The sequence below is a fragment of the Elephantulus edwardii genome, unplaced genomic scaffold (genome assembly GCF_000299155.1).
Source record: "Elephantulus edwardii isolate Elephantulus edwardi_28Jun2011 unplaced genomic scaffold, EleEdw1.0 scaffold00040, whole genome shotgun sequence".
Taxonomy (NCBI): domain Eukaryota; kingdom Metazoa; phylum Chordata; class Mammalia; order Macroscelidea; family Macroscelididae; genus Elephantulus; species Elephantulus edwardii.
The window spans coordinates 16,902,936-16,929,176 of NW_006399790.1; the positions used below are offsets into that span (position 1 = coordinate 16,902,936).

Genomic DNA, 26,241 nt, shown 5'->3' on the forward strand with positions numbered 1-26,241 from the left:
AGTAATGGCAAATGGAGGCAGCTTTAGGATAAGAGGAGCCAAGAAGACCTTGCTTTTATTCTGTGAAAGTAGAAAACAAATATTAGAAGACAAAAGAAATAAAATATTGCTATATTTTAAGACAAGGGCCTGATTTACTTTGACATTTTGATTTTAAGGCAAATACCTAAAAATAAAGTAGTTGTGTTGCTTATCATGAACAAAGGAATATTGAAATAGGAATGTGAGGGGACTGACCTTCTCCACTGAGGGGAGGGAAAGAACTGGGCTTTGTAAATTAATGACCAAGTTTATGCCTTTAAATAATCTAGTGATCCTTGGAGGTTTTAGACAGGAATTTGTAGTATAGATAGGGCTCTCAGCCTGAAAAATACAGGAACTCTGGGTGTAGTATGATTTATCCACCCAAGAAAGTGTGGGATATATACTACTCTTAATGGCTCCATGTCTCACTCCTTAGCAGGAACACCTAAAGAATAAATGTCTGTTTAATTAATGAAGCCAGAAGATCCCCAATGGTACTCTTAGGAGGACTAGACAGATGTATGTGTCAATACGTAGGACATGGAGAAAGACAATGAGATTGTGGGCATGGAAGAAAAATATACGAGCAAGGATGGTGCATTTGCATAGTTAATTAGAAGCCTGCCCTAACAACACAATATAACGGGATTAAGGAAATGGAAACTTAACCCAGCCCAGGCTGGAAACCCTCTCTCAACCCTATCCTTTCTCCAACCCCTGATCTAGGCTACAGTTTTTCCTCAACAGTAATACTTATGAACAGTTTTAAAGAAATAGTTCCATCCTATTGGAGAGAGGACATCTATCCTCCCTTTCATTGAAGCTATTTCAGGCTTCCATGGCATCAAGTTACCTTTCCCTAGCGTGCACTCACTCCCCTAATTTTTCTGGAGAGCCCTTAAGAAATCAAAGCCAGGTAGCCACAGGCAGATATCTTCCCAGATAGATTGATTTTGACGTAATAAAGCAAGACCTATGACCAAACAAGAGAAGATTCTTTGATGATGGACCCAAGGATTTGCTATAAGATCCTTTCTATAGGCTAACTTGGGGTATGTATGTATAAAGAAGAGCTTTACCTCTCCACGGAGCAGCTACCAGAGGCCATGCCAGTTCAAAACGTGCCCTAGAGTGACACTGGAGTGTCTGGAGCCCTTACAAAACAAATCTGTACCCATTTCTATTCACCATAGTTCCTGGATACAAGATACGAGAAGACTGAGAGTGTAAGTAATTTCATTTCTTCTACCCTTGAATCACCTTGAACTTTCTCCACAGACTGGGAGCATGTATACATATGGTTGCTAGCATTACTGGATTCTGGCTACCCCAGTGACCCTCATTCCACAGGGCCAACAGCAATGATTTGCGGAGTCACACAGTGCTTAGCTGTTAGCAGCTGCCTCTGAGAGAGTATTTATATCTATGTAGTTCACAAATGCAGCTCAAACCTATTTAACTCCTTGCTAATGGGATCATAATTTAATAGAAGTGCAAAGAGCAAATTCAATAATGCATGCATATAATATTAGGTGGTGAAAGCTGTGAGTCATTTCATTAAGGATCTAACAGTGCTAGTGATTGAAACCTATTGATGAGCATCTGTGCTTAAGCAGCCCCAGTAAACAACGCTTAGATATGTGGATAAATGCAGTTAGCATTTTGTTTCTCCAGTCTAAAGCAATGGACCCCTTGATTCCACAGGTTGTGATTTTCACTGATGGATTTCTGCCAAACTGGGCCTCTGTCCAACTTCCTCCTCTAGAATCCCAAACCATTATGGGTTGTGGACTATTTCACACAGCCTAATATGTCTGGGAAAATGTCATACCTAATTTGTTCCTTACAGCTAGAAAGAAAGAAGGGTCTCAGAGAAGATGATCAGTGTTGGTTAAGCTAGCTTTGGTTGAAAAAGGAATATATGATTAGGTATTATTGTCATGACAGGAGTCCAGAAAGAAGGCAGCATAGTGGAGTGGTCTTGGGGGGGGATTGTATAACGATGAAAGAATTTTTCTTTTACTTTTCAAAGAGAAGAACGAATTGGGGAGGTGGGGGACGAGGAGAAAAGTGCAACAATGAATGAATGGAAATCCCAAGTCTCTGTAAACTTTCATTAAAATGAATTTTAAAAAATGTTAAAAAAATAAAAAGAAAACACACACACACACACACACACACACACACACACAGTGGTCACAGATACTTTCCCAAAATACATAATTGGCCTGATTTATTATTAAAAACCTGTTTAAAATCCACAAGAAGTCAAAACTATCAAATTGTGTTTTGTCATGTGTAGTTACACTTCCTTTAGTTCATCCCAATGACACAAAGAAAGAGGAGTATAGACTTAGGAGACAGAGAGAAACCAGGCTTTACTAGAAACTCGATGATGTGTGCTGCTGAAGACATCTAGCCCGTTTCCTGACTCTAGGCAAAATATACATTTGGGAGTTCAGTGTGATGGATGCCAGCATCCTCTTTTATCCCAAGTAAACATCTTTTGACCATGAGCCATAGGAAAACAGTTTTAGCTTACATCCAAATCACAACGAATGGAGTCTAAAAAGCGTATCTGAAATGCTGACTACTGATTGCTATGCCAGGACACATGCTACCTTCTAACATGCATTCTAGCATCCACACAGCTGCATTCTCAACAGTGATGCTAGACAGGACACACCAGAGATCTTTTTATATATATATATATAAACATACATATATGTATATATATATGTGTGTGTATATATGAGTATATTTTTAAAGTAATGTATGCTACTGCCTTTAGTCTTTATTTTGAGAAAAATTTACTTAAGGACAGATGAAATTAAACAATGAGGTGAATCCAGCACTTGGACCACCCTTTTTTAGCCTTTTTTTTTTAGTTGTCTCATGTGCCAAGGGCCAAATGCTATACCGCTCTCTAGAAAATTAAATGAGAATGGATTTCGATTGTCTTCCATAAAACAAATCTGCCCCCACCCTGCGCCACCAATCCCAAGTCCCACCCCCCACAAAATGTATTTTATTTGCTTCAAATCTTTTATGTTTCTTTTCCGTGGCTGTCCTACCTTTCAGCCAGTGCGGTTCTGTAATCATCCCTCCAAGTGGGAGGAAACCATAGAGTTATATCTCAAAGAGGCAGAAAAGGCACAGGTAGACACCTTTCACTCTGCCATGGCAATAGTGTCTTTCCTCCTGACAATTGCATTACAGCCTCCTTACCTTCAGCCTTTTCATTCCTGCTGCTTTCTGTAGCTCTGGTGTTGGACATTTGGTCATTATTTGTCAATAAGAAACACATTTAAGTTATCAAGATAACATCAAAGGCAAATAGTCATGTCCTAATCATAGAACACTAAATTAAGGCCACACAGTCAATTTAAAAAATCACTAGACTGGAATAACTTAAAAAGTGTTGTGGGTTTGTTTGTTTGTTTGTTTTGGATAACAACTTTTTTCCCCCCTTCGGTGGTAACATTTATCCTTTCACACCATCTGGTAAATGCAATGCTTTTGGTAGCCACTGGACTGGTTCAGTTCTTAAGGCAAAAGTCCCTTGCTTGAAGCAGCCACTTGAGTGAAAGTTTGCTCTTCAGAGGAAGACCTGAGTAAGTTCAAGGAGCAAATTTAGCCACTACTTAGAAGAAAACGGTCAGGTTCTTCATATTTCCAGGAAGCAGTATCAGCACAGAGACATGCAAATCAACGAAGAGTTTAACATACTCACCCTACTCCTTGATCCCAAACCAGAGTCTCAGGAATTCACAGGAACTTCTGTTAAGACCCAAGGAGTGCCATCGATCTGTAATGATTCTTGCCTATACATATAACAGTGTCAATACAAAGTCATCGGGATCCATCTTAACCTTGGGTATCCAAAAGGTCTACCTTTAGGGGTGGCTCCTGCTAATAAAAGATCCATTTTGTTGCAGGTAAAAGGCAGGTGCGGATTCATATCCATTACCCAAGGCCAAAGAATGTAAAAAAAATTCTGGGTGTGGAAGAGAAGTGGTTAAGAGACGGTGGCATAGGAGAGGAGTATTGTAGACATACATAGAAGAAGAAATACACACAAAACTGAAGATTATGTATATATATAAATATATGTGTATATATATATATATGAAATACAGTACAACCTCATTCATCTGTGTACCACTGAATAAGAAGCTGAGGGTATTTAAAAATGAGCTGTCCTGAAGTGTAAACTTACTATCTTTGAAGAGATTTTGCTAAGCAAATGCGTAGAGGTTAGGGGGATGGGAAGATTACCAATGACAGGGACATGAAACATGTTTGAATTTCTGAAGATCGCAAACACTTTTCAAGGTCCTTTAAAAGCAGCTATGTGAAAGGAAACAGAATTAATTTTAATTGGAAACTACTTTTTAAAGTATATTAAAACAAGCTAAGTTCTCTAACTTCCGGTGGTCTGGTGGTGAGGAGTTGTGCTGCCAACCCAGTGGTACATGGTCTGAATCTACCAGCTGCTCTGTGGGAGAAAGATGGACAGTCATCCCCTGTGCAATTTACAGCCTCTACAGACTCCTATTTGATGGCACAAGAAACTTTTTCAAATTGATTAGAACAAGTTCTCTAAGTTCTTCTTTAGCCTTATATTTGCTAGTTTATTCTAGTCTTGACCTATTTTTGAAGACGTAAAAAATGCATTTCTCTAGCCCATTAAGTCATAACAAGCAGTCAACCATTTATTTAAATAATTAAAAAGTTTAATTGCCTGTCCTAGCTTTATCCCTCACTAGTCTGTATACCTTACGACTTAAGGTACGTATCATACAAAGAGCCCTGTTGGCACAGTGGTTAAAGTGATTGACTGTTAATCTACAGGCAAGTGGTTTGCACCTACCAGTCACTCTGGGGGAAAGAAGTGGTAGTCTGCTTCTCTAAAGTGTACTGCCTTGGAAACCCTATGGGACAGTTCTGCTCTGTGATATGGGGTCACTATGACTTGGAATGTACTTGATGGCAGTGGGGTTATCTTACAGTCTCATTGCAGGCCAAGAGTTTAGGATGGTCTCATTGAAAACATTCTATTCTAATGTCCCCTAAAGTACACAAGTCTTACTTGTCAGAGTGTGTGATGATTTCCAGTTTGGAAAAAATGGGCATTAGAAATCTACTTAGGTCCTTGGACACAACTAAAGCCAAGCACAGTTCTTGGGTGGGGTGGGGTAGGATTTGTAATGTCGAGTTATCCCAGGCATGGGTAGCTTGTTTCACTGACCTGAGGCCTTTTTATAAATAATGATAGGTGAGAAAGCCAAGATGGTACCCTTTCCTCAGGGAACAAAGCAGAGTGAGTGGGAAGGAGATCAGGAGAATATGAACCTCTGAGGCAACAGGCAGCTGTGGGGGAGGTCTGACGTGTCTATGTGGTAATTCATCAGCTACAACCCCATTCTGGTGTGATTTACAGCAACAGACTTTCACTGGCTGTGTGGCAAACCCCAGGTGATTAGGATTTATCGCTGAAACAACCTCCTGGCTCTTAATTACCACGTTTGCATGTACCTTGTAATAGAGCACTAACACAAAAGGGTGATTTGCAGTTTGCAGGTTAAAACTTCCCAAACCACAGATCTAATTTCCATGATCCTTGAGTGTCCATTTATAGTCCATTAAGGAAGGATCAACTCTGATTTGCTTAGATCCTATTAGGATGGGTTTGAGAAATTGGTAAAAGCAAGCAATATTTGAGTAGGTAGATTGTAGCTCTTGTTGACCTTGCTCCTAAGTCCTTCTATTCAGAAAATAGCACAAATAATAGTTGCATTCAGTTAAGCATGTGCATAATTAAAACAGTCTGAAAAATTGCTGGTTATTTCCACAGAACAGTTAATTTTCTAGAATAGGCTCACAATGTGTAATGTCACATGCCAGAGGGGAAAAGGTCAACAATTCAATATAATTACCTATTTATCATTATTTAAAGGTTGCAAGAGAGAGACAGAGAGATAAGTAATACAGGTATTTCTCTCTCTCCTGGGTTCTGAGATAATAGGCGTGAAAGCATTTTTGAAAAAGTAAGAGCACTCATAAATGTCAGGCTTTGTGATTATTGTCATTTCTAGTAATCAGTACTGAGGGCTGAAATGACTTAAATATGCCATTTGCCTTGTAACCAAGGTGGTTGAAAATGAACCTCATTCCTATAGAAACATCACATGCAGTCATATTCACATTGCTCATTGGATGGGGACATGTGATAAATTACCTTCTGCAATATTATCATTAGAGGTGACCCTGAAAGTCAGCAGAGATTTGTGTCAGAATTAGCTGTGTGACCTTCTCAAAGTCACTACCATCTCTGGGTCTCACTTGCTCTATGAAATGTTGGTGTATTCAAAAGTCAATTGTCATGTTAACTGGGGATGAGATATAATAAAGAAGTGTTATTTTTAAGCCATTTCACTAATACAATAAAAGATCACTGATTTGGACTAAACAGAGAAGGATTGTCTGAATAAGTAAAGAGAGGCCTGAATTACAAAATAGGTTTGAAGAATGACATTTTTATTACTTTAAGTCTAGTTTGTAATTCAAACTGACTATAAAATGTTGCCTTAGTGGAGATCCTCATGAGAACTACTTTAGTAGATAGATTGGTAATGAATATGATTATATCTAATAAATGCATCTAACATCTGAAAAGGGTTTGTTCTCTTAAGGAAAAAGTCACCTGGAAATCTAGTCTAAACTTTGCATTTGCTTAGCAAACTTCTCTTGTTCTTAACCTTGATAATATAAACTATAGAGTTGTCCCTGTCCAACTGATCACAAATTATGAATTAGAGGGCTTGAAATTAATGAGGTTTCACTGCCATTTCTACCTCCTTCTCCAATGATTTGTTTTAGCATTACCACCAAATAGTGATAAAACAGTTTTAAGTTCATCTCTTGCCCCTTCTCTTGCTCACTCTCAGAAAACAGCAGGTAGCAAGAAAGAAGAAGATAAAGGCAAGTTCCTTGGTAATCCAGAAATGGAATAAGCAATCGTTGGAAATGCAGCACTGATTGTATATATTATCCATAGTTGAGGAAAGGGTTGACTTATTTCAAAAGGTTTCCTGGAAGAATGACCGAGAGAGGTGATTTGAAAGAGGCCTGGCAGGTAGCATTGTGATCAAGGAGGTTGAAAACGTTTAAGATCTATTAAATGAGTTTTCAATTTATAATCAGATAATCTGTAAATCTTGGGCTGGCAATAGTTACTTGATAAAAGCTTTGCAGCAGTGTCAGCTGATTGCTGGTTGTAACTAACAAATAGCTGGTCTAATGTTCTAGGATCTTCATGATAGCAAAACATGTGTGGAGGGTAAGAATTCAGTCAAATACGTGCATTTTGTTTGTTTATGCAGCACCAAACGCCTGCTTATTTGAAAACTTCTGGGCACTTGGCATCACGTGGTTTCGTTAGGGTCATCTTGCATAGTCCATGGCTCCTTTTTCACCATATTGTGTGTGAATGCTGAATTCATGACAGTAATATATCCATCCAACTTAATTTTCACTTTGCCACTCAGATGAATGATACAATTTGGTTCTCCATGGCCTGCTAATTAAATGAGAAAAAGACCAGGAAGAAGGTGCTAAGTACCTTCAGCATCAGGTTAGTCATTGTAAAAATCAAATGACCCACAAGTTTGGCTAAACAATCAATGTCATCAATTCATATTGGTAGGAGAGGAAGTTACTGCTTTTTTGACACAGAGTAAAACCTTGATTAATTGGAAGCCATAAAGGATGAAGGCAATTTTCAATAAGAATACTCATTTGATTTCATCCTTGGATAATAATTTTTTTTTTCCCTTAAAGTACTTGTATCCACTTTCTCACCTCAAGGAAGCAGCTTCTAATGTTTGAGGGTCAATCCAAACAGAGAAGAGATAGGAAGACAGAGCTGACTGTGACCTCACCCCCAGGTCATATCTTGGCAGTGATTAAAAAAAAAATCAGTTGCTTGTGGTCTTCTTTTTGAGTACTATTGATGCTTTCTCACAAAAAACATGGAGTGCTGAGGGCAGAGGAAGGGTGATCATTCAATTGGTTGGTGTACTGGTCAGGTGAGTTCTGGTTAATCAAGGTTTTACAAGAAAAGTCCTCATTTGGTCAAAGTATGTTTTGAAGAAAGCTGTTTGAAAATGTATTTCTTTGAGAGTGCTCTGGATCAGTGTTTCCAAACCCATATTTTATTGCAGACTGGCAAAATAACTTTTCCGTTAGGATTCTGAGGAATGGAGAGGAAACGAGAGGAGCGTAACCATAGTCTATGAAGGAGAAACATTTTGGCTTGCCTGTCTGTTGGTGTGTGGTTGGGAAACACTGTTCTTCGCCTTAAGATACCCATGATATCTTGGTTGTACAATAGTAGATCTTACAGGCTTCAATAACATTCTCATGCCCATTGGGCCATGGAGGATTCTGTTTTCAGTTCCTCTCCTGTACTTACCCAACATGTCTTTCCATCACTTGGGACCTTGGCTTCTGAGCTTGTCCCTATCTCTTGTTGCTTGGATGATGGCTAGTCAGTCATTCATTCTATTCATGAAGAGCATTAAAGAGCCAAAGGAATGCCAAGTTAGGGTGGAATTTTTCATAATAGCAGCCTGGATCAAAATGAGACCTACCTGAATCAAGAACATGGCTAAGGAGAAGCCAAATCAGGAATTTATACACATACAATATCACAGATTAAGCGACGCATTTGATTAAATATACAAAATGGCTTGGCAAAAATTGATATATGGGGTGGCCTATTGAAGAAAGACCCCATTTAACTTGAAACCGAGCTTGTTCTTTTGGCTTTCAAGTGAAATGGGGTCTGCTTAAATGGACCATCACATATAGAGAGCAGAATCTCATCACTCATACACTTATTTGAAGAAGCCAACGCTAATCAACCGACCAAACTCCATAAGCAATCATCATGTCCTGGGGTGGAGTTGCAGGGAAGCTATAACCTGATTTTTTGGTAGATGGATCTGATTTCTCATACCACTGAACTGAGGGCAGGTGGGAATTGTCTCACAGGAAAGCCCTGGACTCTGGAAAACTTAAGGTTTCCTAAGGCAACCAGTCTAGTGTGTGAAGGGAGAGGAAAAGTGTGGATGGGGAGCCTCTGTCTGGGAGTTTAAGAAGGGACCCAAGTTAGATCAAAAAAAAAAAAAAAAAAGTGGGCAGTGCCCTGAAGTCTTTCTGGTTCCCAAAGCTGCCAGGCAGGGGAATAACCTGGTCATTCTGCTTTACGTGTGAGTCTTGTGCTCTCTCCTCAATAATAAGATAACAGTCTTGCCGATTACTCGTCACTAAGGGTACCCGGTTGTGGTGACATTGAGGCTGACCTTGGAGTCACCGCCCCCGCTGCCGCACTCTCCTTTGTCGTACCACCATTTGTTTTTCAATTTGTCCAAGAGGCCTTGCTCATTCAGTTTTAATACTGCCAGGTTAACAGCATTTCTTGAAACGATAAAACATAACTTGTAAGAAAATGCACAAATGCTTAGGAAATCGTTAACGTATAAAAAGGAGCACAAGAGGACAAATTGGCTAAATTTCACAGAACGTGGAGCTATAAAAATGTCTGTACAGCAAATACAGGGTTAAATATTGGAAGGTGGCATGGAGGATAACATTTGCTCAAAACTGAAGTGTGCGGGATGGGGAAATTGTCTTTGAGAAAAAAAGTAACAAGAACACCACATCCATGCAATTAACATTCGTCACATATGGCACCATAACTTGGCTTTTACCATTTAAATTGAAAAAGCCGTTGAACTGTAAAATTAAAACAGCAACAAACAGTCAGAGAAGACAACACAGAGAGAGAACATTAAAAAAAATGGATGCATTAAATAGATGAAACCATAATTTACCGTCTTATTTAACTCCATGGAATACTGTAGATTTTAAACTTTTAAAAGTTACCTCAAAATCCACAAGAAAGAAAATGACAACAAAATGCATCAGGGTAGGTGGAATACTATAACAACACGGATATTGTTATATTATTCCACCCACCTTAATGCTGAGCCTTTAGGGGTTGCCACACCATAGCCTTTGGAATCCAGATTTCCACCAACTTTCATCGTATCACATGGTTTTCTCTGCTCAATGTACTCATTCATGGTTGACTCCAGCAGGAAGGCAAACTTTCCCTTGGACTTTCGCACTCTGGCCACTCCGTCTGCTGTTGTTTTGGTAAACACAGATGGCTCTGCTGATTTCATGTAAGACCACATTTTCTCATAGACAGCAATTTTGGACCGCTGCAAAAGAGAGAGAATTCTGACACCTCCTAGCTTTTGAAACTGGAAGAGGCAGTGGTTTTCACTCATTTTTGACTGCAGCCCACAGTCAGAAAATCATGTTATATTATAACCCAGCAGACAAAAATACGTAAACATTTTTGAAATAGAATTTCTCAGTTGTCTAGTACTGCTATAACAGAGATACAACAAGTGAATGGTTTTAACAAACAGAAACGTATGTTCTCACAGTTTAGGAGAGCGCTCTGGTGGCCTGGTGGCTAAGGAATTGTGCTCCCAACCCAAAGGCAGGGGCTTTGAAATAACCATAGGAGATTTTGGTTGCTCCATAGGATGGGCAGTCTCCTCCTGTCTGATTCAAAGCTTCTGAAAACCTGCTGGAGGGTCAGCTATAAGTTGGTTCTGACTGGATGGAACATAACAGTTTGGGATGTTAGAAGTCCAAATTCAGTGTCATGGCTCTAGGGAAAGCCTTCTTGCTATTCGTTCTGGAGGGAGGTTCAGGTCTCCTTCAGCATCACGTTTACTACCCTTCATCTCCTTTGGCATCACTTCAGCCTGACGTTTTTTGGAAATTTCCCTGAGTCTTGGCCTTCTCTCACATCAGGGAGCTTCCTAGTGAAGCTGAGTCTAAAATGACACATTCCACTCCCAGTGATTCTTTCTTGGTGGTACTGAGGTCTCACTTCTAGGCTTCATTTCCTCTTTTTTTATACTTTCCCTCCTTTTCTCTCTTGTGAGATAAAAAATGTTATAGGCCATGCCCCAAGGAAACACTCCTTACATAGGTTCAGGGTTTTGATAGGATTAAGGGGTGTTCCGTTCTACCTTTAAACCTTTTGCAACTATTTGGTTTATCAGATTATGGGGATAATTTCATAGTTTCCATATTGTATTAATATATACATATGTTTTGCAAGGGGGGAGGGGACACACAATTCAACCCATGACACAGAGGTTCCTCAGAACCATGCTCACTCTTGCTTTGTATGATGCTCTATTATAGTTTCTTCTCCATCTGAACGAGGTTTTTTAGTGCAAAGAGAACATTTATTTATGCTTCAGAACACCTAAGAGAGTACAACCAGTTTTCATACCATTTTTGTTTCTTTTAGTTTTTTATTATTTCTTTCATTCATTCATTGTCGCAGTTTCCTCCCTTGCCCTCCCTTCCTTCTCCCCCAGTCCACTTTGCAGTGCACCTCTTGTTCTGGATTGTTGTCATGCATATAATGCCTAATCATATATTCCTTGAAGTCACAAAAGGACAAATACTGTGTAACACCACTATTCATACTGTTCTTGAATTGCTCATGTGTTCCATAGATTTTTGGGAATTGGCTAAAGTCTTAACTGTCTCAAGACATTCGCTATTTATCCCCATCTCATACCCACTGTTTGCTTATCTCTGCCTTGTTCTATGTTCCAGGAGGCTGACCCTATATCACACCGGCTCAATTGTACTGGGAAGCACCAACGGGAGATGCTAGGTAAGAGTTTGGGAAGAGAGAATTTTTGGGCCTTCGACAGTTTCTACTATTGTTTTTCCACCATGGCTGTGTCCTTCATGACTATAGGCATGTCAGAGGTCCTTTCATGATGGTTCCAGCTCTCAGTAGTTTCAGGGCTATTGAGAGTCATAATGTTGTGTAACCTTTGTCACTATGTCTTTTTCAAATCGGTCTACTGACATTTAAATAAACTCAATGGCTCCCAAGCAAAAATCTCACTCTTCCCTCTTCCCTCCCATTTCTGAAAACCACTAATAAGGTTTGGTTTCTATATGACTGCTCATTTCATGTAAGTGAGATCACATATACTTGTTCTTTTGACAGTTGACCTATTTCTCCCAGTGCAATGTTTTCAAGGCTAATCTATGTTATGGTATGATCAAAAGTTCATTTCTCTTTATGTCGGAGTAATGTATTCCATTGTATGTATATGTCACATTTTGTTTACCCATTTATCTTTTGATGGACAAATCTTTCATTTCCACTATTGTGAAAAGTGCTACAAAGAACTTTGTTATATAAGTTTCTCTTTGTGTTTCTACTTTCATTTCTGCCTAGATAGCTAGGATTGGGATTACTAGGTAACATGGTAATTCCACACTCAACTTTCTGAGCCACTGTTAATTGTTTCCCAGAGTGATTGCATTATCTTGCATTCCCACTACCTGCAATGGATAAAGATTCCACTTTCCCCACAACCTTAACCAATACATACTGTTTTCAATTTTTAAAAAGTCATTGCCATTCTAATGGAGATGAGGTGGTATTTCATTGTGCTATGATTTTCCTAATGGTTAGGAATTGGGAGATAAAGAGTTGCATTTTTAAATCAAAGGCAGCACCTCTCTGGCTGTGTGAATCCATCTGGAGAGAAGAATGAGCAATCTCCCTCTATGTAATTTACAGTCTTCGAAGCCTCACTTGAGAGTCAGTTCTGATTCAATGACAATGTGTGAGAGAGAGACAGAGACAGAGAGACAGAGAGATAATGAGCATGAATATGGCTAATGAGGAAGATGGAAGAATCGATACATTTGAATTGTGATGTTGGCAAAGAATATTGAAATAACATGTACTGAAAAAAGGAAAAAATGAACCAGAGTGCTCCTTAGAAGAATGAACAGTAAGACCTTGTCTCACATATTTGTAGCATATTATCAAGAGGAGCCAGTTCTTGGGAAAAGACTTTATGCTTATAAAATTAGAGAGTCAGTGAAGTAGAAGACCTTCAATGAGATGTATTGACACAATAACTGCAACTATGGGCCTAAGCATAGTAGAGATCATGAAGATGCCATAAGATTGGTCAGGGTTTCGTTCTGTTGTCAACTATGAGTTGGTGCTGACTCAATGGCATTTGACCGTACCACCAATGACTAATGATATTGAACATCTCATCAAGTACTTGTTGGTCATGATTTGGTGAACTGTTTGTTAAAGCCCCTTGACCATTTTTTACTGATTTCTTTGTCTTTCAGTTGTTACATTGTAGAAGGTTTAGAAGGTTTAGATGTATTTTGAATATCAGGCACTTATCTTAAATGTTGTGACCCTATGAACAACAGGTCTGAATGCTGATCTATCCTGTGTCATCATCAAGATCTCTGATTTACTTTAGTCCATTGTAGCAGTTATTGATTCCTAAGAAATTTTTTTGCCAATAACTGTTTTCTGTAATGATCAAAACCTTCTAATATTGAAATCTCACTCATTGGCATTTATACTCATTCTGTACCACATAATTCTTATCTGGTGAAAAAAGCAATTTGTAGCCATCATAATGAAATATACTATCACTGGCTCTCTTAACTATTTTATCTCCGTAGGAATCTCTTGGTCGGTTCCCCATAGAATTAAACAACTTAGACACTCAATAAAAGTAGGAAAATAATATAAGAACACCTGTATATCCACAGTCAAGTTTAAGGAATTAAACAATTTGAAGTTTGTTGTAGTCCACTTTTGCACCCTTCCCTAATTACATACCTCTCCTTACTACCTGGACGTAACCACAATACTGATTTTTGGTCTTTATCACTCTCTCCCATTTCTTTATAGCTTTACTAGAATAAACACATCTCCCTTGTAATGACTGCACAGGATTTTAAATCTATGGATATACTAGAAGGACATTTAGCTTAGTTCTAATATGGCGGCATTATAGACAACACTGTGGTGTGTATATATCTTTGTGCATTTAGAAAGAGATATTCTAGGTTCTTATTGGCTCAGTCAGACCTGAGTAAGCATGAGTGGTGGCAGTTTCAGACCAATTTATCTCTTCTTACACTATTTGTAAACAGGCTATGGCTTCCAAAGAGAAATTTATAAGCCAAGGACAAAAGAGTCCATGAGTTCTGGTTCAAGTGCAACTATAATTTGGACCCATTTACTTCATCATCTACTTGAGCTCTTTGATTGCTGATACAGGTTGAAAGATTTATTCCTTTAGGTAATGATGCAATTCTAGAAGGCTAAATGACAGTGCTTGAAGTAGGCTCTTTCAAACATGTATGGTATACATGCAGTAGATATGAAAATTTACATGCAGTAAATGAAAAGTAAGTTAATGGCAGAAGTGATTGGTCCCTGTTTGCTGATGGCATTCTGAAGGAAGTAAGAAAGGGAAAGGAAATGGTTCATAAGCAAGAAAAATTAAGCTGAAATGTTTTTCTTTATAACTGGCATTTAAACGACAATATAACATTCAGACCAAAAAGAATTGGTGGGGGAAAGCCCCAGCACCTGACTAGCATTTCTAGTCTATCTTAGGCTGAAATACTGAAGGCAATATAAGGATTGAATCTTAGTTCAATCATCTGGGAAAAATTTTAAAAATTATGGGTGAATTAATTTTTCTCTAACCTGCCATGATTCATTTATTTAATCTCAGAGAGCATTTTGTGCCCAAGGAGGAAAAACAATGGTTATAAAGAAAGTCTCTGAGCTCTGCTAGATAATTACCAAATGAAATCCAAAGGACAAAGGCATGATTTGAGGAAGAAAAGATAAATCCAAAACAGTAGATAAACAGAGCTTTTGCATTCATAGGCTCCAACCATTTGTAACAAGTCATAAAGGGCAACAATATGGAGAAATTTGCCTGGTTAAGATGAAACTTTGGATCTTGAAAATTTTGAACAAATTAGTTGATTAGTAAATGCACTTTACCTTCCACCTAGACCTGACATCTTTTTATAGAGATGTTGGTTGTTCCTTGCCTTGTACATACAGTAGCTCTCTAGTGAAGCAAATACTTTTCTACCGACACAAGTTAGCACAAGTTAGCTAGCTGCCTAGTGTTGTGATCAAGAGTATGGAGTCATACCTAGGGTTGGATCCCATATCCCATGTATCTAACCTCTCTGTGACTAGATTTTCTCATGTGTAAAACAAGGATGATTTTATAAAAGCACCTTTCTCAAAGGTTTATTGGGGAGAATGAAATAAATTAATATATGCATTTCATTTAGAACAGTGACTGGCACTCAAGAGGTAGTAACATAAATTACCTATTTTTTTATGGTAAAGAAAGTGCCATTGTTTTGGTGGCTGAATTTATTTTAATACTTTTAGAAATTATTTTAGTCTGATATTTACATTCTCATTAGTTGTTGTTGGTTAGTTTTGTTTTTTTGGTGTGGAGGAATCATACATTCAAGCATTATTTAGATATTTAATTTCTAGACATATCTCAGGTGAAAGTCTGTCATTCACAAATAAAATTATGATCTTACTTTGGGTTTTAAAAATTTATTGGGAAAGCTATACTTTAAAAATAAGATAATAAAGGAAAAAAGAACACTCATGGGGTAGAGCTAAATAACACCTTGATTGAGCACATGTGAGTAATAGAAGAAATAAAAAAATGAAATAAAAGTTTCTTAAATGAATGAAAATTAAAATACATCATATCAAACCTCTGAGATACATCCCAGATGTCAGTTCATAGCAATAAGCAAACATATAAGAAAAGAAGAAAGGATCAAAATAAACTACTTAACTCAGTACCACCAGCTAATAGAAAAAGGAAAACAAGCTAATCCCACAGTGTCTAGTAGAAAGGAAAATATAAGGATTAGGGCTAAAATCAATGGTATAGAAAATAGAAAAAGAAATAATCAACAAAACCAGGAGATGATTCTTCAAAAGAGTTGATAAAATAGACAAACATGGTTAACATTACCAAAGAAAAGGGTCTCTCTTCCGTGGTATAGCTGGGACTGTTGGCTGTTTCACCATGAAGCTGAACATCTCCTTCCTAGTCATTGGCTTCCAAAAACTCTTTGAAGTGGATGATGAATGCAAACTTCATTTTATGAGAAGCTAATGGCCACAGAAGTCGCTGCTGACTCTCTGGGTGATAAGTAGGAGGCTTAATGTCTTGATCCATGGTCAAGCTCACCTACTGCTGAGTAAGGTGCACTCCTGTCTGTTATAGACCACAGAGAACTAGAGGGAGGAAGTGCAGATCTGTCTGGGATTGCATTGCTGATGCCAATCTGAGTATTCTCAACTTGGTTATTGTGAAGAAAGGGGAGAAAGATATCCTAGGACTGGCTAACACTACTGTGCCTCATTACTTGGGACCTAAAAGAGTCAGCAGAATTTACAAACTACTTGATCTAAGGAAGATGATGTCCGTCATTATGTTGTGAGAAAACCAGTGAGCAAAGAAAGCAAGAAACCCAGGGCCAAAGCTCCCAAGATTCAGCATCTTGTTACTCCACATGTCCTGCAGCACAAGTGACAGCACATTTATCTGAAGTATCAGTTCACTAAGAAGAATAAGGGGGAGGCTGCAGAGTACTCTAAGGTATTGGCCAAGAGAATGGAGGAGGCCAAAGAAAACACCAGGAGCAGATTGCCAAGTGACAGAGACTGTTCTCTCTCAGAGCTTCTACTTCCAAATCTGAATCTAGTAAAAAATAAGATTTTCTATGAGTGACAAATGTTGTTGTTGTTGTTAAGTGTTGTCGAGTCATAGACAACTCATAGCGAGTCTATGAACAAAAGACCTGAACACTTGTATAATTTTCATCCTTTCTCCAGGTTCATAGGATTTCCTAAGGCAAGCTATTTTGGAAGTGGATGCCAACTCCTGCTTTCCAAGCTTGTTTTACTCAGGGAGCTCCACCAAACACTGTCCACCATTATTGCATTTGACACATCAGTGTCACAGTGTTCAGTGTCACAACAACCATAAGTTACCTCTGTACAGCAAATGGACAGACCAGTGCTGTACCACTTAGAAGAATGTTTGACCAAAACCAATTAAAACCAGGCCTGAAAGCTGCAGATTAAAATCACCCACATTTGGCTTGGTAGCATCACTTTCTGCCCACAATGCCAACTGAGTTCTCTCTGACAAATAAATAAGCTCACTTAATAAATCTCAAAACAAGAAAGGACACAAATAATAAAAATATTAAATGAAAGAGATGACATCACAACAGAACCAGTCAAAATGAGATCAATTAATCAAAATATTATGAAAAGTTATATTTCAATAAATTTGAAAATATAGAGGAAATAGACAAATTACTAGAAACCCACACCATACCCAAACTGACACAGACAGAAGTGGGACACTTGAACAAACTCATCACAAAAGAAAAATAGAGTAGGTCATAAATGGACTCCCTCCCTAAAAAAACCCTGTCCCAAAAGGCTTCATGGGTGAATTCTACCAAACATTCATTGTCAACTCTATTAAATGATTTAAAAAAGAAGAAAAACCTTAACAAATTTCTTGCCAACAGTATATTAAAAAAAATAACTCATCATGACCTAGTGGGATTTATAACAGGAATGCAGGGATAGTTTAACATAAGGAAACAATGTAATTCATCACATTAACAAAGAAAGCAAAGAGCAAGAACCACATGATCCTCTCAATTGATGCAGAAAAGGCCTTTGACAAAATCCAGCACCCCTTCATGATTAAAACACTCCCCAAAATAGAAATAAAGTGGACATTCCTTAACATAGATAAAATACACAGGAAGAGTACATATACAAAGCCAAAAGCTAATACCATTCTGATCAGAAAGAGAAGAAAAGGCATTTCCCTTGTGAACATGGACAAGGCCAGGATGTTTACTATCACCGCTCCTATTCAGTATTGTATTAGAAGTTCTAGCTAGATTAATAAGCCAAGAGAAGGAAATAAGAGATATCCAAATTGGTAAAGAAGTGGTGAAGTTGTTGAAATATACAGATTATATGATAATGTACACAGAAAACCCCAAAGACTCAACCAAAAAATTGTTAGATCTAATAGATCAATTTAGTAGAGTGGTAGGTTATAAGATCAACATATAAAAATCAATTGGATTTCTATGCAGCAACAAAGAAAGTATGAAAAAGAAACTAGAAAAGCAATAGCATTTACAATAGCCCACCAGGAGGTGAAATACTTAGGAATAAAACTAACTAGAGACGCAAAAGACCTTTATAAAGAAAACTACAAAATACTGCTACAAGAAACAGTAAGAGCCTTAAAAAAGAAAAAATAAACAGTAAGAGCCTTAATGAACTAGAAAAATATTCCCTGTTCATGGATAGGAAGACTGTGAAAATGACAATCCTACCCAAAGCAATCTACGTACAGGTTCAATGCTATCTCAATATAGATTCCAAGCTCATTCTTCAGGGAGATAGAAAAGGAAATTTCCAGCTTCATTTGGAAAGGAAGGGAACCCAAATAAGCAAAGCTCTTCTGAAAAACAAAAATTAAGTAGGAGGTATCTCACTCCTTGATCTCAAAACACAGCTGTAGTAACCAAAACATTATGGTATTGGTACAAAGAAAGACACACAAATCTATGGAATAGAACTGGAAAATCAGAAATTAACCTCTCTACCTATGGTAGATATTGGACAAGGAAACTGATATTCCACAAGGAAACAAAATCCATCAAATGGGTAAATGACAGCCTCTTTAACAAATGCTGTTGGCAAAAATGGACATCTGCCAGCAGAAGACAAATAGGATTGACCTCTTACACCATAAACAAAAACCAATTAAAGTGGATGGGAAAGGAGCAGATGCAGTGTGAGGGTGGCTGAGTCTGAATTCTACCAACTTCATAAAGGAGAACTGTCCCCATCAATAATATCCATAGTTCCAAAATAGCTACAAGGTCAGAAATGCCACCCCCCATGTTCCTGCATTTTTTTCTACCAATCATTGAGTCCAGTGTTTATTTCAACTTGACTCACAGACTTTACTCAAAGTTTTTGGGTTTACTAGGAAAATAAGTTGGAGAGTCAGGGAGGCAAAGGGTATCAATCACACAAGGCAAGTATAGGTTTAGCCCAGAAGTCCCAAGCCAGATTAACAAGGCACAATTCCTCAATTAGTGACAGTCCAGGTTCAGTTCAGCAGCACAAATGAAAGAAGTCTCTCATTTCTTCAAATGTCCAGCAAACTTTATTTCAGAGCAGTTACCAGTCAGCTTTTCTTTCAATCATCCTCCAAGTGAAATCTTTAACTGTGGGCCTTATTTCCAGGATTCCTCTGATTACACAGTCTCTTCACAGTCCCTCTTCTATTGTAACCACCCTCTCTCACAGTGTGGAAAGTGTTCGGTCTCACAGCTGCTGCTGATTTGCAAGACCATGTGGCTACAGGTAAGGTAACTGAACATCATTCCCCCAAAACAAGGGCTAACACAATGGCTAGAAAACCCAAAACTATAAGGATCATAAGAGACCAAATAGGAACCGTTTAGAATCTCTAGTCTATGACATAAATAGGCTTGTAAGCATAGCCAACAATGCATAATTAGGAGAGGATAAAATAGACAAATGGAACCTTCTTAAAATATAATAAAATCCTTGTGTGTATCTAACAGGGTGAAAAGAAAGCCCACAGACTGCAAAAACATTTGGCAACATTTCAGACAAGAGTATTATAACTAAAGTTTAAAAAGCACTATAGAACTTCCACAAGAAAAAGACTGATAACCCAATTTCAAAATGGACAAAAGACATAGAAAGACTCTTTACACAGGAGAACATTTGAATGGCTAACAGCCATATGAAGAAATATTCAGAATTACTAGAAACCAGAGAGATGCAAATCAAAACAATAATGAGCTACCATTTCACCCTAGCAGCAGTAGCAATGTTTAACAACACAGCAAACAATAAACGTTGGGGAGAATGTGGAGAGATTGGAACTCTCATGCACTGCTGGTGGGATTGTAAAAAGGTCCAACTGCTATGGAAACAAGTTAGGTATTTCCTCAAAAAGCTGAACATAGAAATCCTATATGACCAATCTATTCCACTGCTAAGAATATATCTCAAGAAAATAAAAATTGAGACGCAAATGGGCATATGCACAACTATGTTCATAGCAGTGTTTTACACAATAGCAAGAAATAGGAAACAGCCCAAAGGCATCAATAAACAAATAGATTGAGAAATTGTGGTGCATTCATATGATGGAATACTATGTGGAACTAAGGAAGAATGATTTCATAAAATACTATATAACATGGGAGAGACTAGAGATTATTATATTGAGTGACATAATTCAGTCGCATAAGGACAAATACGGCATAAGACCACTATTGGGAAAATAGGAGGATAACTGAACAAGGTATGTATAAATGTTCAAAAAGGAAAGAAGAGGAGGAAGGAGAGAAAGGGGACAGAAAACAGGGAAGGGAGGAAAATCACTAAGATAATAGAAGTTAGTGGGCAGAGGAGGTGATTGAATAGGAAAGATTCCATGAAGACTTGAAGAGAAGGGGTGATAATAGGCATAGATCAATAGTAAATATATAAAATACAATGTGTATGAATGATTGTAAAATCACAATGTATGTAGATGATTGTAATCAGACCAATTACATTTTTAAAAGGAAAAAAAAATCCCCCAAAACCAACTCAAAGCAAACAAAAAATTCATTGGGAGAGGGAAAATGGGTAAGATGGCCAATTTTCCTTTGAAGTTTAATTGAGGTTTATACATTATAAAAATCCTCATTTGTAAGAAGTACTGGTACTCTAGTGAAAGAAATTTTCTGTTTCACTAAGAGTTAAAATAGAGTACCCACTTGGTCAATTGAACATCCAGCTGGAGTCAGTAGAATGATGGAATTGTAAGCGCTAAAAGTGACTTTAAAAGCTATCTTACTCAGCCACTCACTCCGTGTAACAGTGGCTTCTTTACTCAAATTCTTCTAGTGATGAGGTACTCACTAGCTCAGAAGGAGGCTCAGGAGGTAGCTTATCTCATGATGGGACAGTTCAAGTTAATAAAAAATTCTCTGCTGAGCTGGCATATCACTAATCCCTCTCTCTTCCTCTTCAACCTCTTTTCTGCCTTCTGCTTGAATTTGGGAACTCCCTTCTTCCCTCTGTTTCTCTCTCCTGAAGCTGCCAAGTTGGCCATGACTCATGGAAATAGAGTAAAACTGTGCTCCACAGAGTTTTCATTGGTTGATTTTTTGGAAGTAGAACCCTGGGTCTTCCTTTGAAAATACTACTGTGTGGATTTGAATTGTCAACTTTTTGGTTAATAACTGAGTGTGTTAACCATTTGTACCATTGAGGGACAGATAGAATCTGAGAATTCACTTATGGTATGAATTTACTATAAGAGTTCAGGAAGAAGAAAAAAAAGAGATCAAGCAAAATATTATATAGTTTTCCAGAGGGTATTAATGTCTGAGAGTTCTATGTCCCAAATATGTATAATGTATTCTGAGTGAATAATATGAAAGATTGAAATGATGGAAAAATCAAAGGAATACTGTTTTAGGCATTTTGTTTCCCAGTGTTCTTTAAAAAGACTATTGTTGTGTGCTATGGCGTCAGCACAAACTCATAGCTGACCCTCCAGTGGGTTTTCAGAGACAGCTAATCACACAGGAGATTGCTCACCCTTCTCCGTCCGGCAGAGCCCCAGATAGATTCAAACTGTGTGATTTGGGGATTACAGTGTAGATTTTTACTACTTGGCCACCAGAGCTCCCTTTAAAGATACTAGTAGGGGAAATAGACTGGTATGCATATTTATTTAGGTTTTGGTCATTGTTGCCACCATCAAAGAATAAAGTGCAGAATGGTTAGCAACTTTTTGGGAAAAAGAAGAGTAATATGTGTCTATAGAGATTATAGCCTGGGAAGTCCTATAAAACAGTCCTGTGTGAGTCAGAATCTACTTGTAAGGTTGCTACTACCTCTATCCATCACTGTATGTACATGAGCAGCTCATGTCAGAGAGAAGCTAGATTTGGCTTCGGGCTATGTAGACTTCACGCCTTTACACCCCATTTTACTGTCTCCCTTCATCACAGACACACTGTGTCACACTCTGATGTGGTATCAGCACTCTTGGCTCGTAGAGGAGTGTTTACTGATGTTCATAAGGGGTATTGTTACCCTTGAGGATAATTTTCATGTGAAAAGGGAATTCCTGACCTTTTTGGACTTGCAAAAGATACCTTTTAGGACCTAGAGAGGGCTAGCTTTGTGTACAGGACACTAATAAGGAGGTCCATGACAAGAGTTTCGACTAAAAATGCCTTCCCTCCACTCTCAGTGCCTTTCCTAATATTTTCTGTGTGTGTTTGGGATCAAAGGGTGCCTTTGGGGTTGCAGTGCAGCTTCTTACCACTAGGCCACCCACCGGAGCTCCACTTTCATTGTGGGCTATGGAATGCTTTGGTAGAAGGTCACTGAAAAAGAAGAGTACCTTCCATGAGAGGGATTGACACAATAGCTGCAACAATGGGCTTGAACATGCCAACAGTCACCAGGATGGAGCAAGACCAGGCAGCAAGTCATTAGGTTACACATTAGGTTGCTGTAAATGGAAGCTGATTTGATGGCAACTAACAACAACATTTACTGATACAACTTTGGGCCTTTGTCAGCCTGAACTGAGAATTCACAGAAGAGGTGTAAACTCCTGTGTGTTCCCTGATTCTCAGGGGCAAGCATTACCTCACTGTACCCCAAATACAGATGTGGACAAGTGTATTATAAACAGAAAGGAAAATCAAGAATGCCATGACTCTTGAAAGCTCCTAACTTCCCTCTGCCTTTCCTAATTTTAATAGAAAGAGGACAATATGCTTGTGGGTTCTTGTGGGATAAACAGAGTAGAATTGGAGGAAGGGACAGTGTGGATGGGGTGGGCCCTTTCTCAATTTCTTCAGTGTGGTTATAAGGCTGAGATCTACACAAATTCCCCAAGTGGAGAGCCTAACAGAAAATTCAGGCACTAGTTTAGGTCCACAGAGGGGAGATTTTTTGTGACAAAAGTGTTGTCCCTGAGAGGATCTTTCAAGTATCTCCTTTCCTTATTCAGAAAAGACTTTGGAATTGCCACTACCAGAAAGAGGAAATAGTTGAATTTCCTGAAAACTAACATTCATATTAGCCTTTCTGATTGCCAAGGTGATTTTGCATACACCACCTCAGTTAAATCTCACAGCAATCCTGTGAGATTGGACAGCAAGTGTTTGCCTACTGTTTAATTTCCAGCACCCAATAACCAAACCAAAGCTAAATGAAAACCCAAACCAATCACTATCGAATTGATGCCAACTACTGAGGCCAAATAGAGCACTAGTCCCAGTAAAACTCGATAGATACTTGTTGAACGAATGAATGGATTCTCATGTTATAGAAAATAGAATGGAGGGTGGGAGAAGGTAAGTACAGTGGCAGTGCTAGGAAGTACCATGCAAACCTTTAGCTACCTCCTCATTTTCTTCAACCCACCTCAAAGTCACCATAAAGAAACAAGTCTGCTAAAAACTCTGTACTGGCTATGGAAATGTAGCTTCCAGAGAGGTCCCAACCAGAATGACATCCCAAAGGGCCTCCCATGGGGAAATTTGGGAACTTGTTCCTGGTCACACAGACTTTATTCAATCTACTGAATTCAAGGCGGCAGATAGAGCTTTCCACTATAACCTCTAACAATGGAAGCATCCTTTTTGACAAGAGGCAACAACTTGCCTTCAGGAACTTTTATTTCTTGCCCAAACTTTATTTATTATTTTTGAAATTGTAAATCAACCTCAGCTCCGTTCCACTAAGGCACTAGAACAAGTCAATGACTCACCGTCACCCTGCCATAAAGCCACTAGTGTCCCCTCTTCACCTTGTGAAAGCATGGGAGAGATGTGGGGCAGAAGAGGAAGAGAGCCCATCTGGCTTGCCAAATACATCTGACACATGCTTCCCCCACCACATCTGCTTTGAAGAAATCTGACATCAATGAGGGGTATTTGGAAAAGAGGGGCAGTTTTACAGTCCCCCTCCCCAGGAAATGATGTCTGTTTTGACTTGGAGCAAGGCACAGAGGAAATTATTTCTTTCCTAAAGCATGACCAAAAGTCTAATTTCATTTTCTTTCCTTCACTTTGGTTCACACAGCTCCAAACACTCAAACAAGCACTGCTTGTCAGTTTCCTTTTGCTTCAGACAATCACTGACTGCCATGTGACAGGGTATTGGTGGAAGCAGAGGGAAGAAATACTGGCTTCTATTCTTAGCATTTCTATTGGTATGTTATGATCCTGGCTGAGTTATTTTGGGGGCTGGGCTTTGAGATCACTGTAGTGGAGTTAGAGGTCACCTTTTGCCTAGCTGTTGAGTTTTGCCCTCAAACGTCAAGCAATCATTCCAAATGCCTTTGTCTAACATTTTAATACTGTTCTACAGCCCAGGGACAGATTTCATTCCAATGCAAGGAGAGCTATTTCAGATTTCTCCTTCTCCAAAGGGACAGGTAACAGGCCAGCTAAGTTTTAAATGACCTTTTTAGTGTCCCTCCCTGGCATGTGAAGTCAGATTACTATTCTGACTTGTCTTTTGCCAAGACATGTTTAGAATATTCCAATGGCTTAGAATTAGCATTGATGGCTGGATGACTTTGAAAGCCAGAGTCAGCAAACTCTTAGAGAAAACATGTCATAAGATGTCATTGCTCTATTCTAGGAGAATAGAAGAAATGTCATAGCAGCCTCTATCCTAGTGACTTTCAATTGGTTTTACCTCTTCCTAGAGACATTTGTTCATGTCATTTTTATTTATCATTATTTAAATTGTTAGTAATTAGTATGATTCCCCCCCCATTCATCACAAGTAGGGGAGGAAGGTGCGGCTGGCATCTAGTGCCCAAAGACCAATGATGCTGCTAAATATCCTATAATGACCAGTTCACCTCCCCACATCCCACAAAAAATGTCAGTAGGTCAATTGTTCAGCAGTACTGCTCAATGAGTTTGTATAAAACCGGTATTAAGTTAGGAAAAAAATAATAATAGTGAACTATAAATTTGTAGACTTTAGTGAACTATAAATGTGTGGGCTTTGTTCCGGTTTCTGTTGAGAAATCTTTTGCATGTGTTAACTCATGTAATTCCCACAACTCTGTGAAGTAAATGATATTATCTACACATCTTTGAAAATGCAGAAACATGCACAGAGGAGTTAATGTAACTTGTCTAAGGCCACACAACTATTAAGTAGTGGAGCTGGGGATTGACTCATATTGGCTGGTTTCAGGGTCTGTGCTCTCAAATAGCACATGACTCCTGGGTAGGTTAAAAAAAATGATTGTAAACCATACACTTAGGGCTAGACTGAGTCCACACAAATTCAGCTTGAAATGATATTGTCACGGACTTAACTGTGTCCTCCTCCAAATACTTGTCAACTTGGCTGAACAATGATTCTTAGTGGTTTGGTAGTTATGTAATGATGTAATTATCCTCCATGATGTGATCAGCCAATCAGTTGTAAGGGGATTGAGGTGGAAGGCCACACTCTTACTCAGATCATAGCCCAGATGCAATATAAGGGAAGTATGGGTCTGCATAACCTAGTGTCTTATAAGAGACAAAAAAAAAAGAGAATTGAGGAGAGAAAGAGGAACTTCAATTTCCCAATGAAATTAGTCTTAATTTCCTGGCTTCTGGTGCCAAGTGTGTTGATTGTAGAGCCACGCAAACTAAAGCTGTTAACAATCTCGACCTCTTAGCCATCTATCATGATGCTGCCAATTGGCCCAGTGGTAAGAATATTTGTTTTCTTGATATTGAGCTTCAATCCATATTGAAGGCTGCAGTTCTTGACCTATTCCATTGTATGGATGAACCATATTTCACATTTTGTTATCTATCCATTGGTTGAGCATATATGATGCAGAGAACTTTTTTAAAGTGTTAATGAGCAAAGATGGCACTTTGAAGACTAACATACCCCAACCCACATCTAGGTATTTTCAGTTGCCTCATATGCATGCAAAACCTGTGCAATGTATAAAGAAGACTAGAGAAGAATTGATGCCTTCAAATTGTGGTGTTGGTGGAGATTATTGATTAGACAATAAACTGCCAAAAGAACAAACAAATCTTAGAAGAAGTGCAGTCAGAGTG

General features: G+C 38.5%; 1 protein-coding gene and 1 pseudogene across 2 annotated transcripts in view; one reads left to right on the top strand and one right to left on the bottom strand.

Moving 5' to 3' along the window:
• GRIA3 (glutamate receptor, ionotropic, AMPA 3) overlaps positions 1-26,241 on the bottom strand; it is a 428,954-nt gene that overhangs the window by 17,055 nt on the left and 385,658 nt on the right. The window contains exons 13-14 of one of the 2 annotated variants that reach the window (XM_006885063.1): positions 10,069-10,316; positions 9,393-9,507 (exon numbers count right to left, since the gene is read on the bottom strand). In XM_006885063.1, the coding sequence (XP_006885125.1) occupies positions 9,393-9,507; positions 10,069-10,316 (363 nt within the window). The remainder of the gene's footprint in view (positions 1-9,392; positions 9,508-10,068; positions 10,317-26,241) is intronic. The other variant, XM_006885062.1, reaches the window with a different exon arrangement.
• On the top strand, positions 14,306-16,759 carry LOC102846488 (annotated as a pseudogene).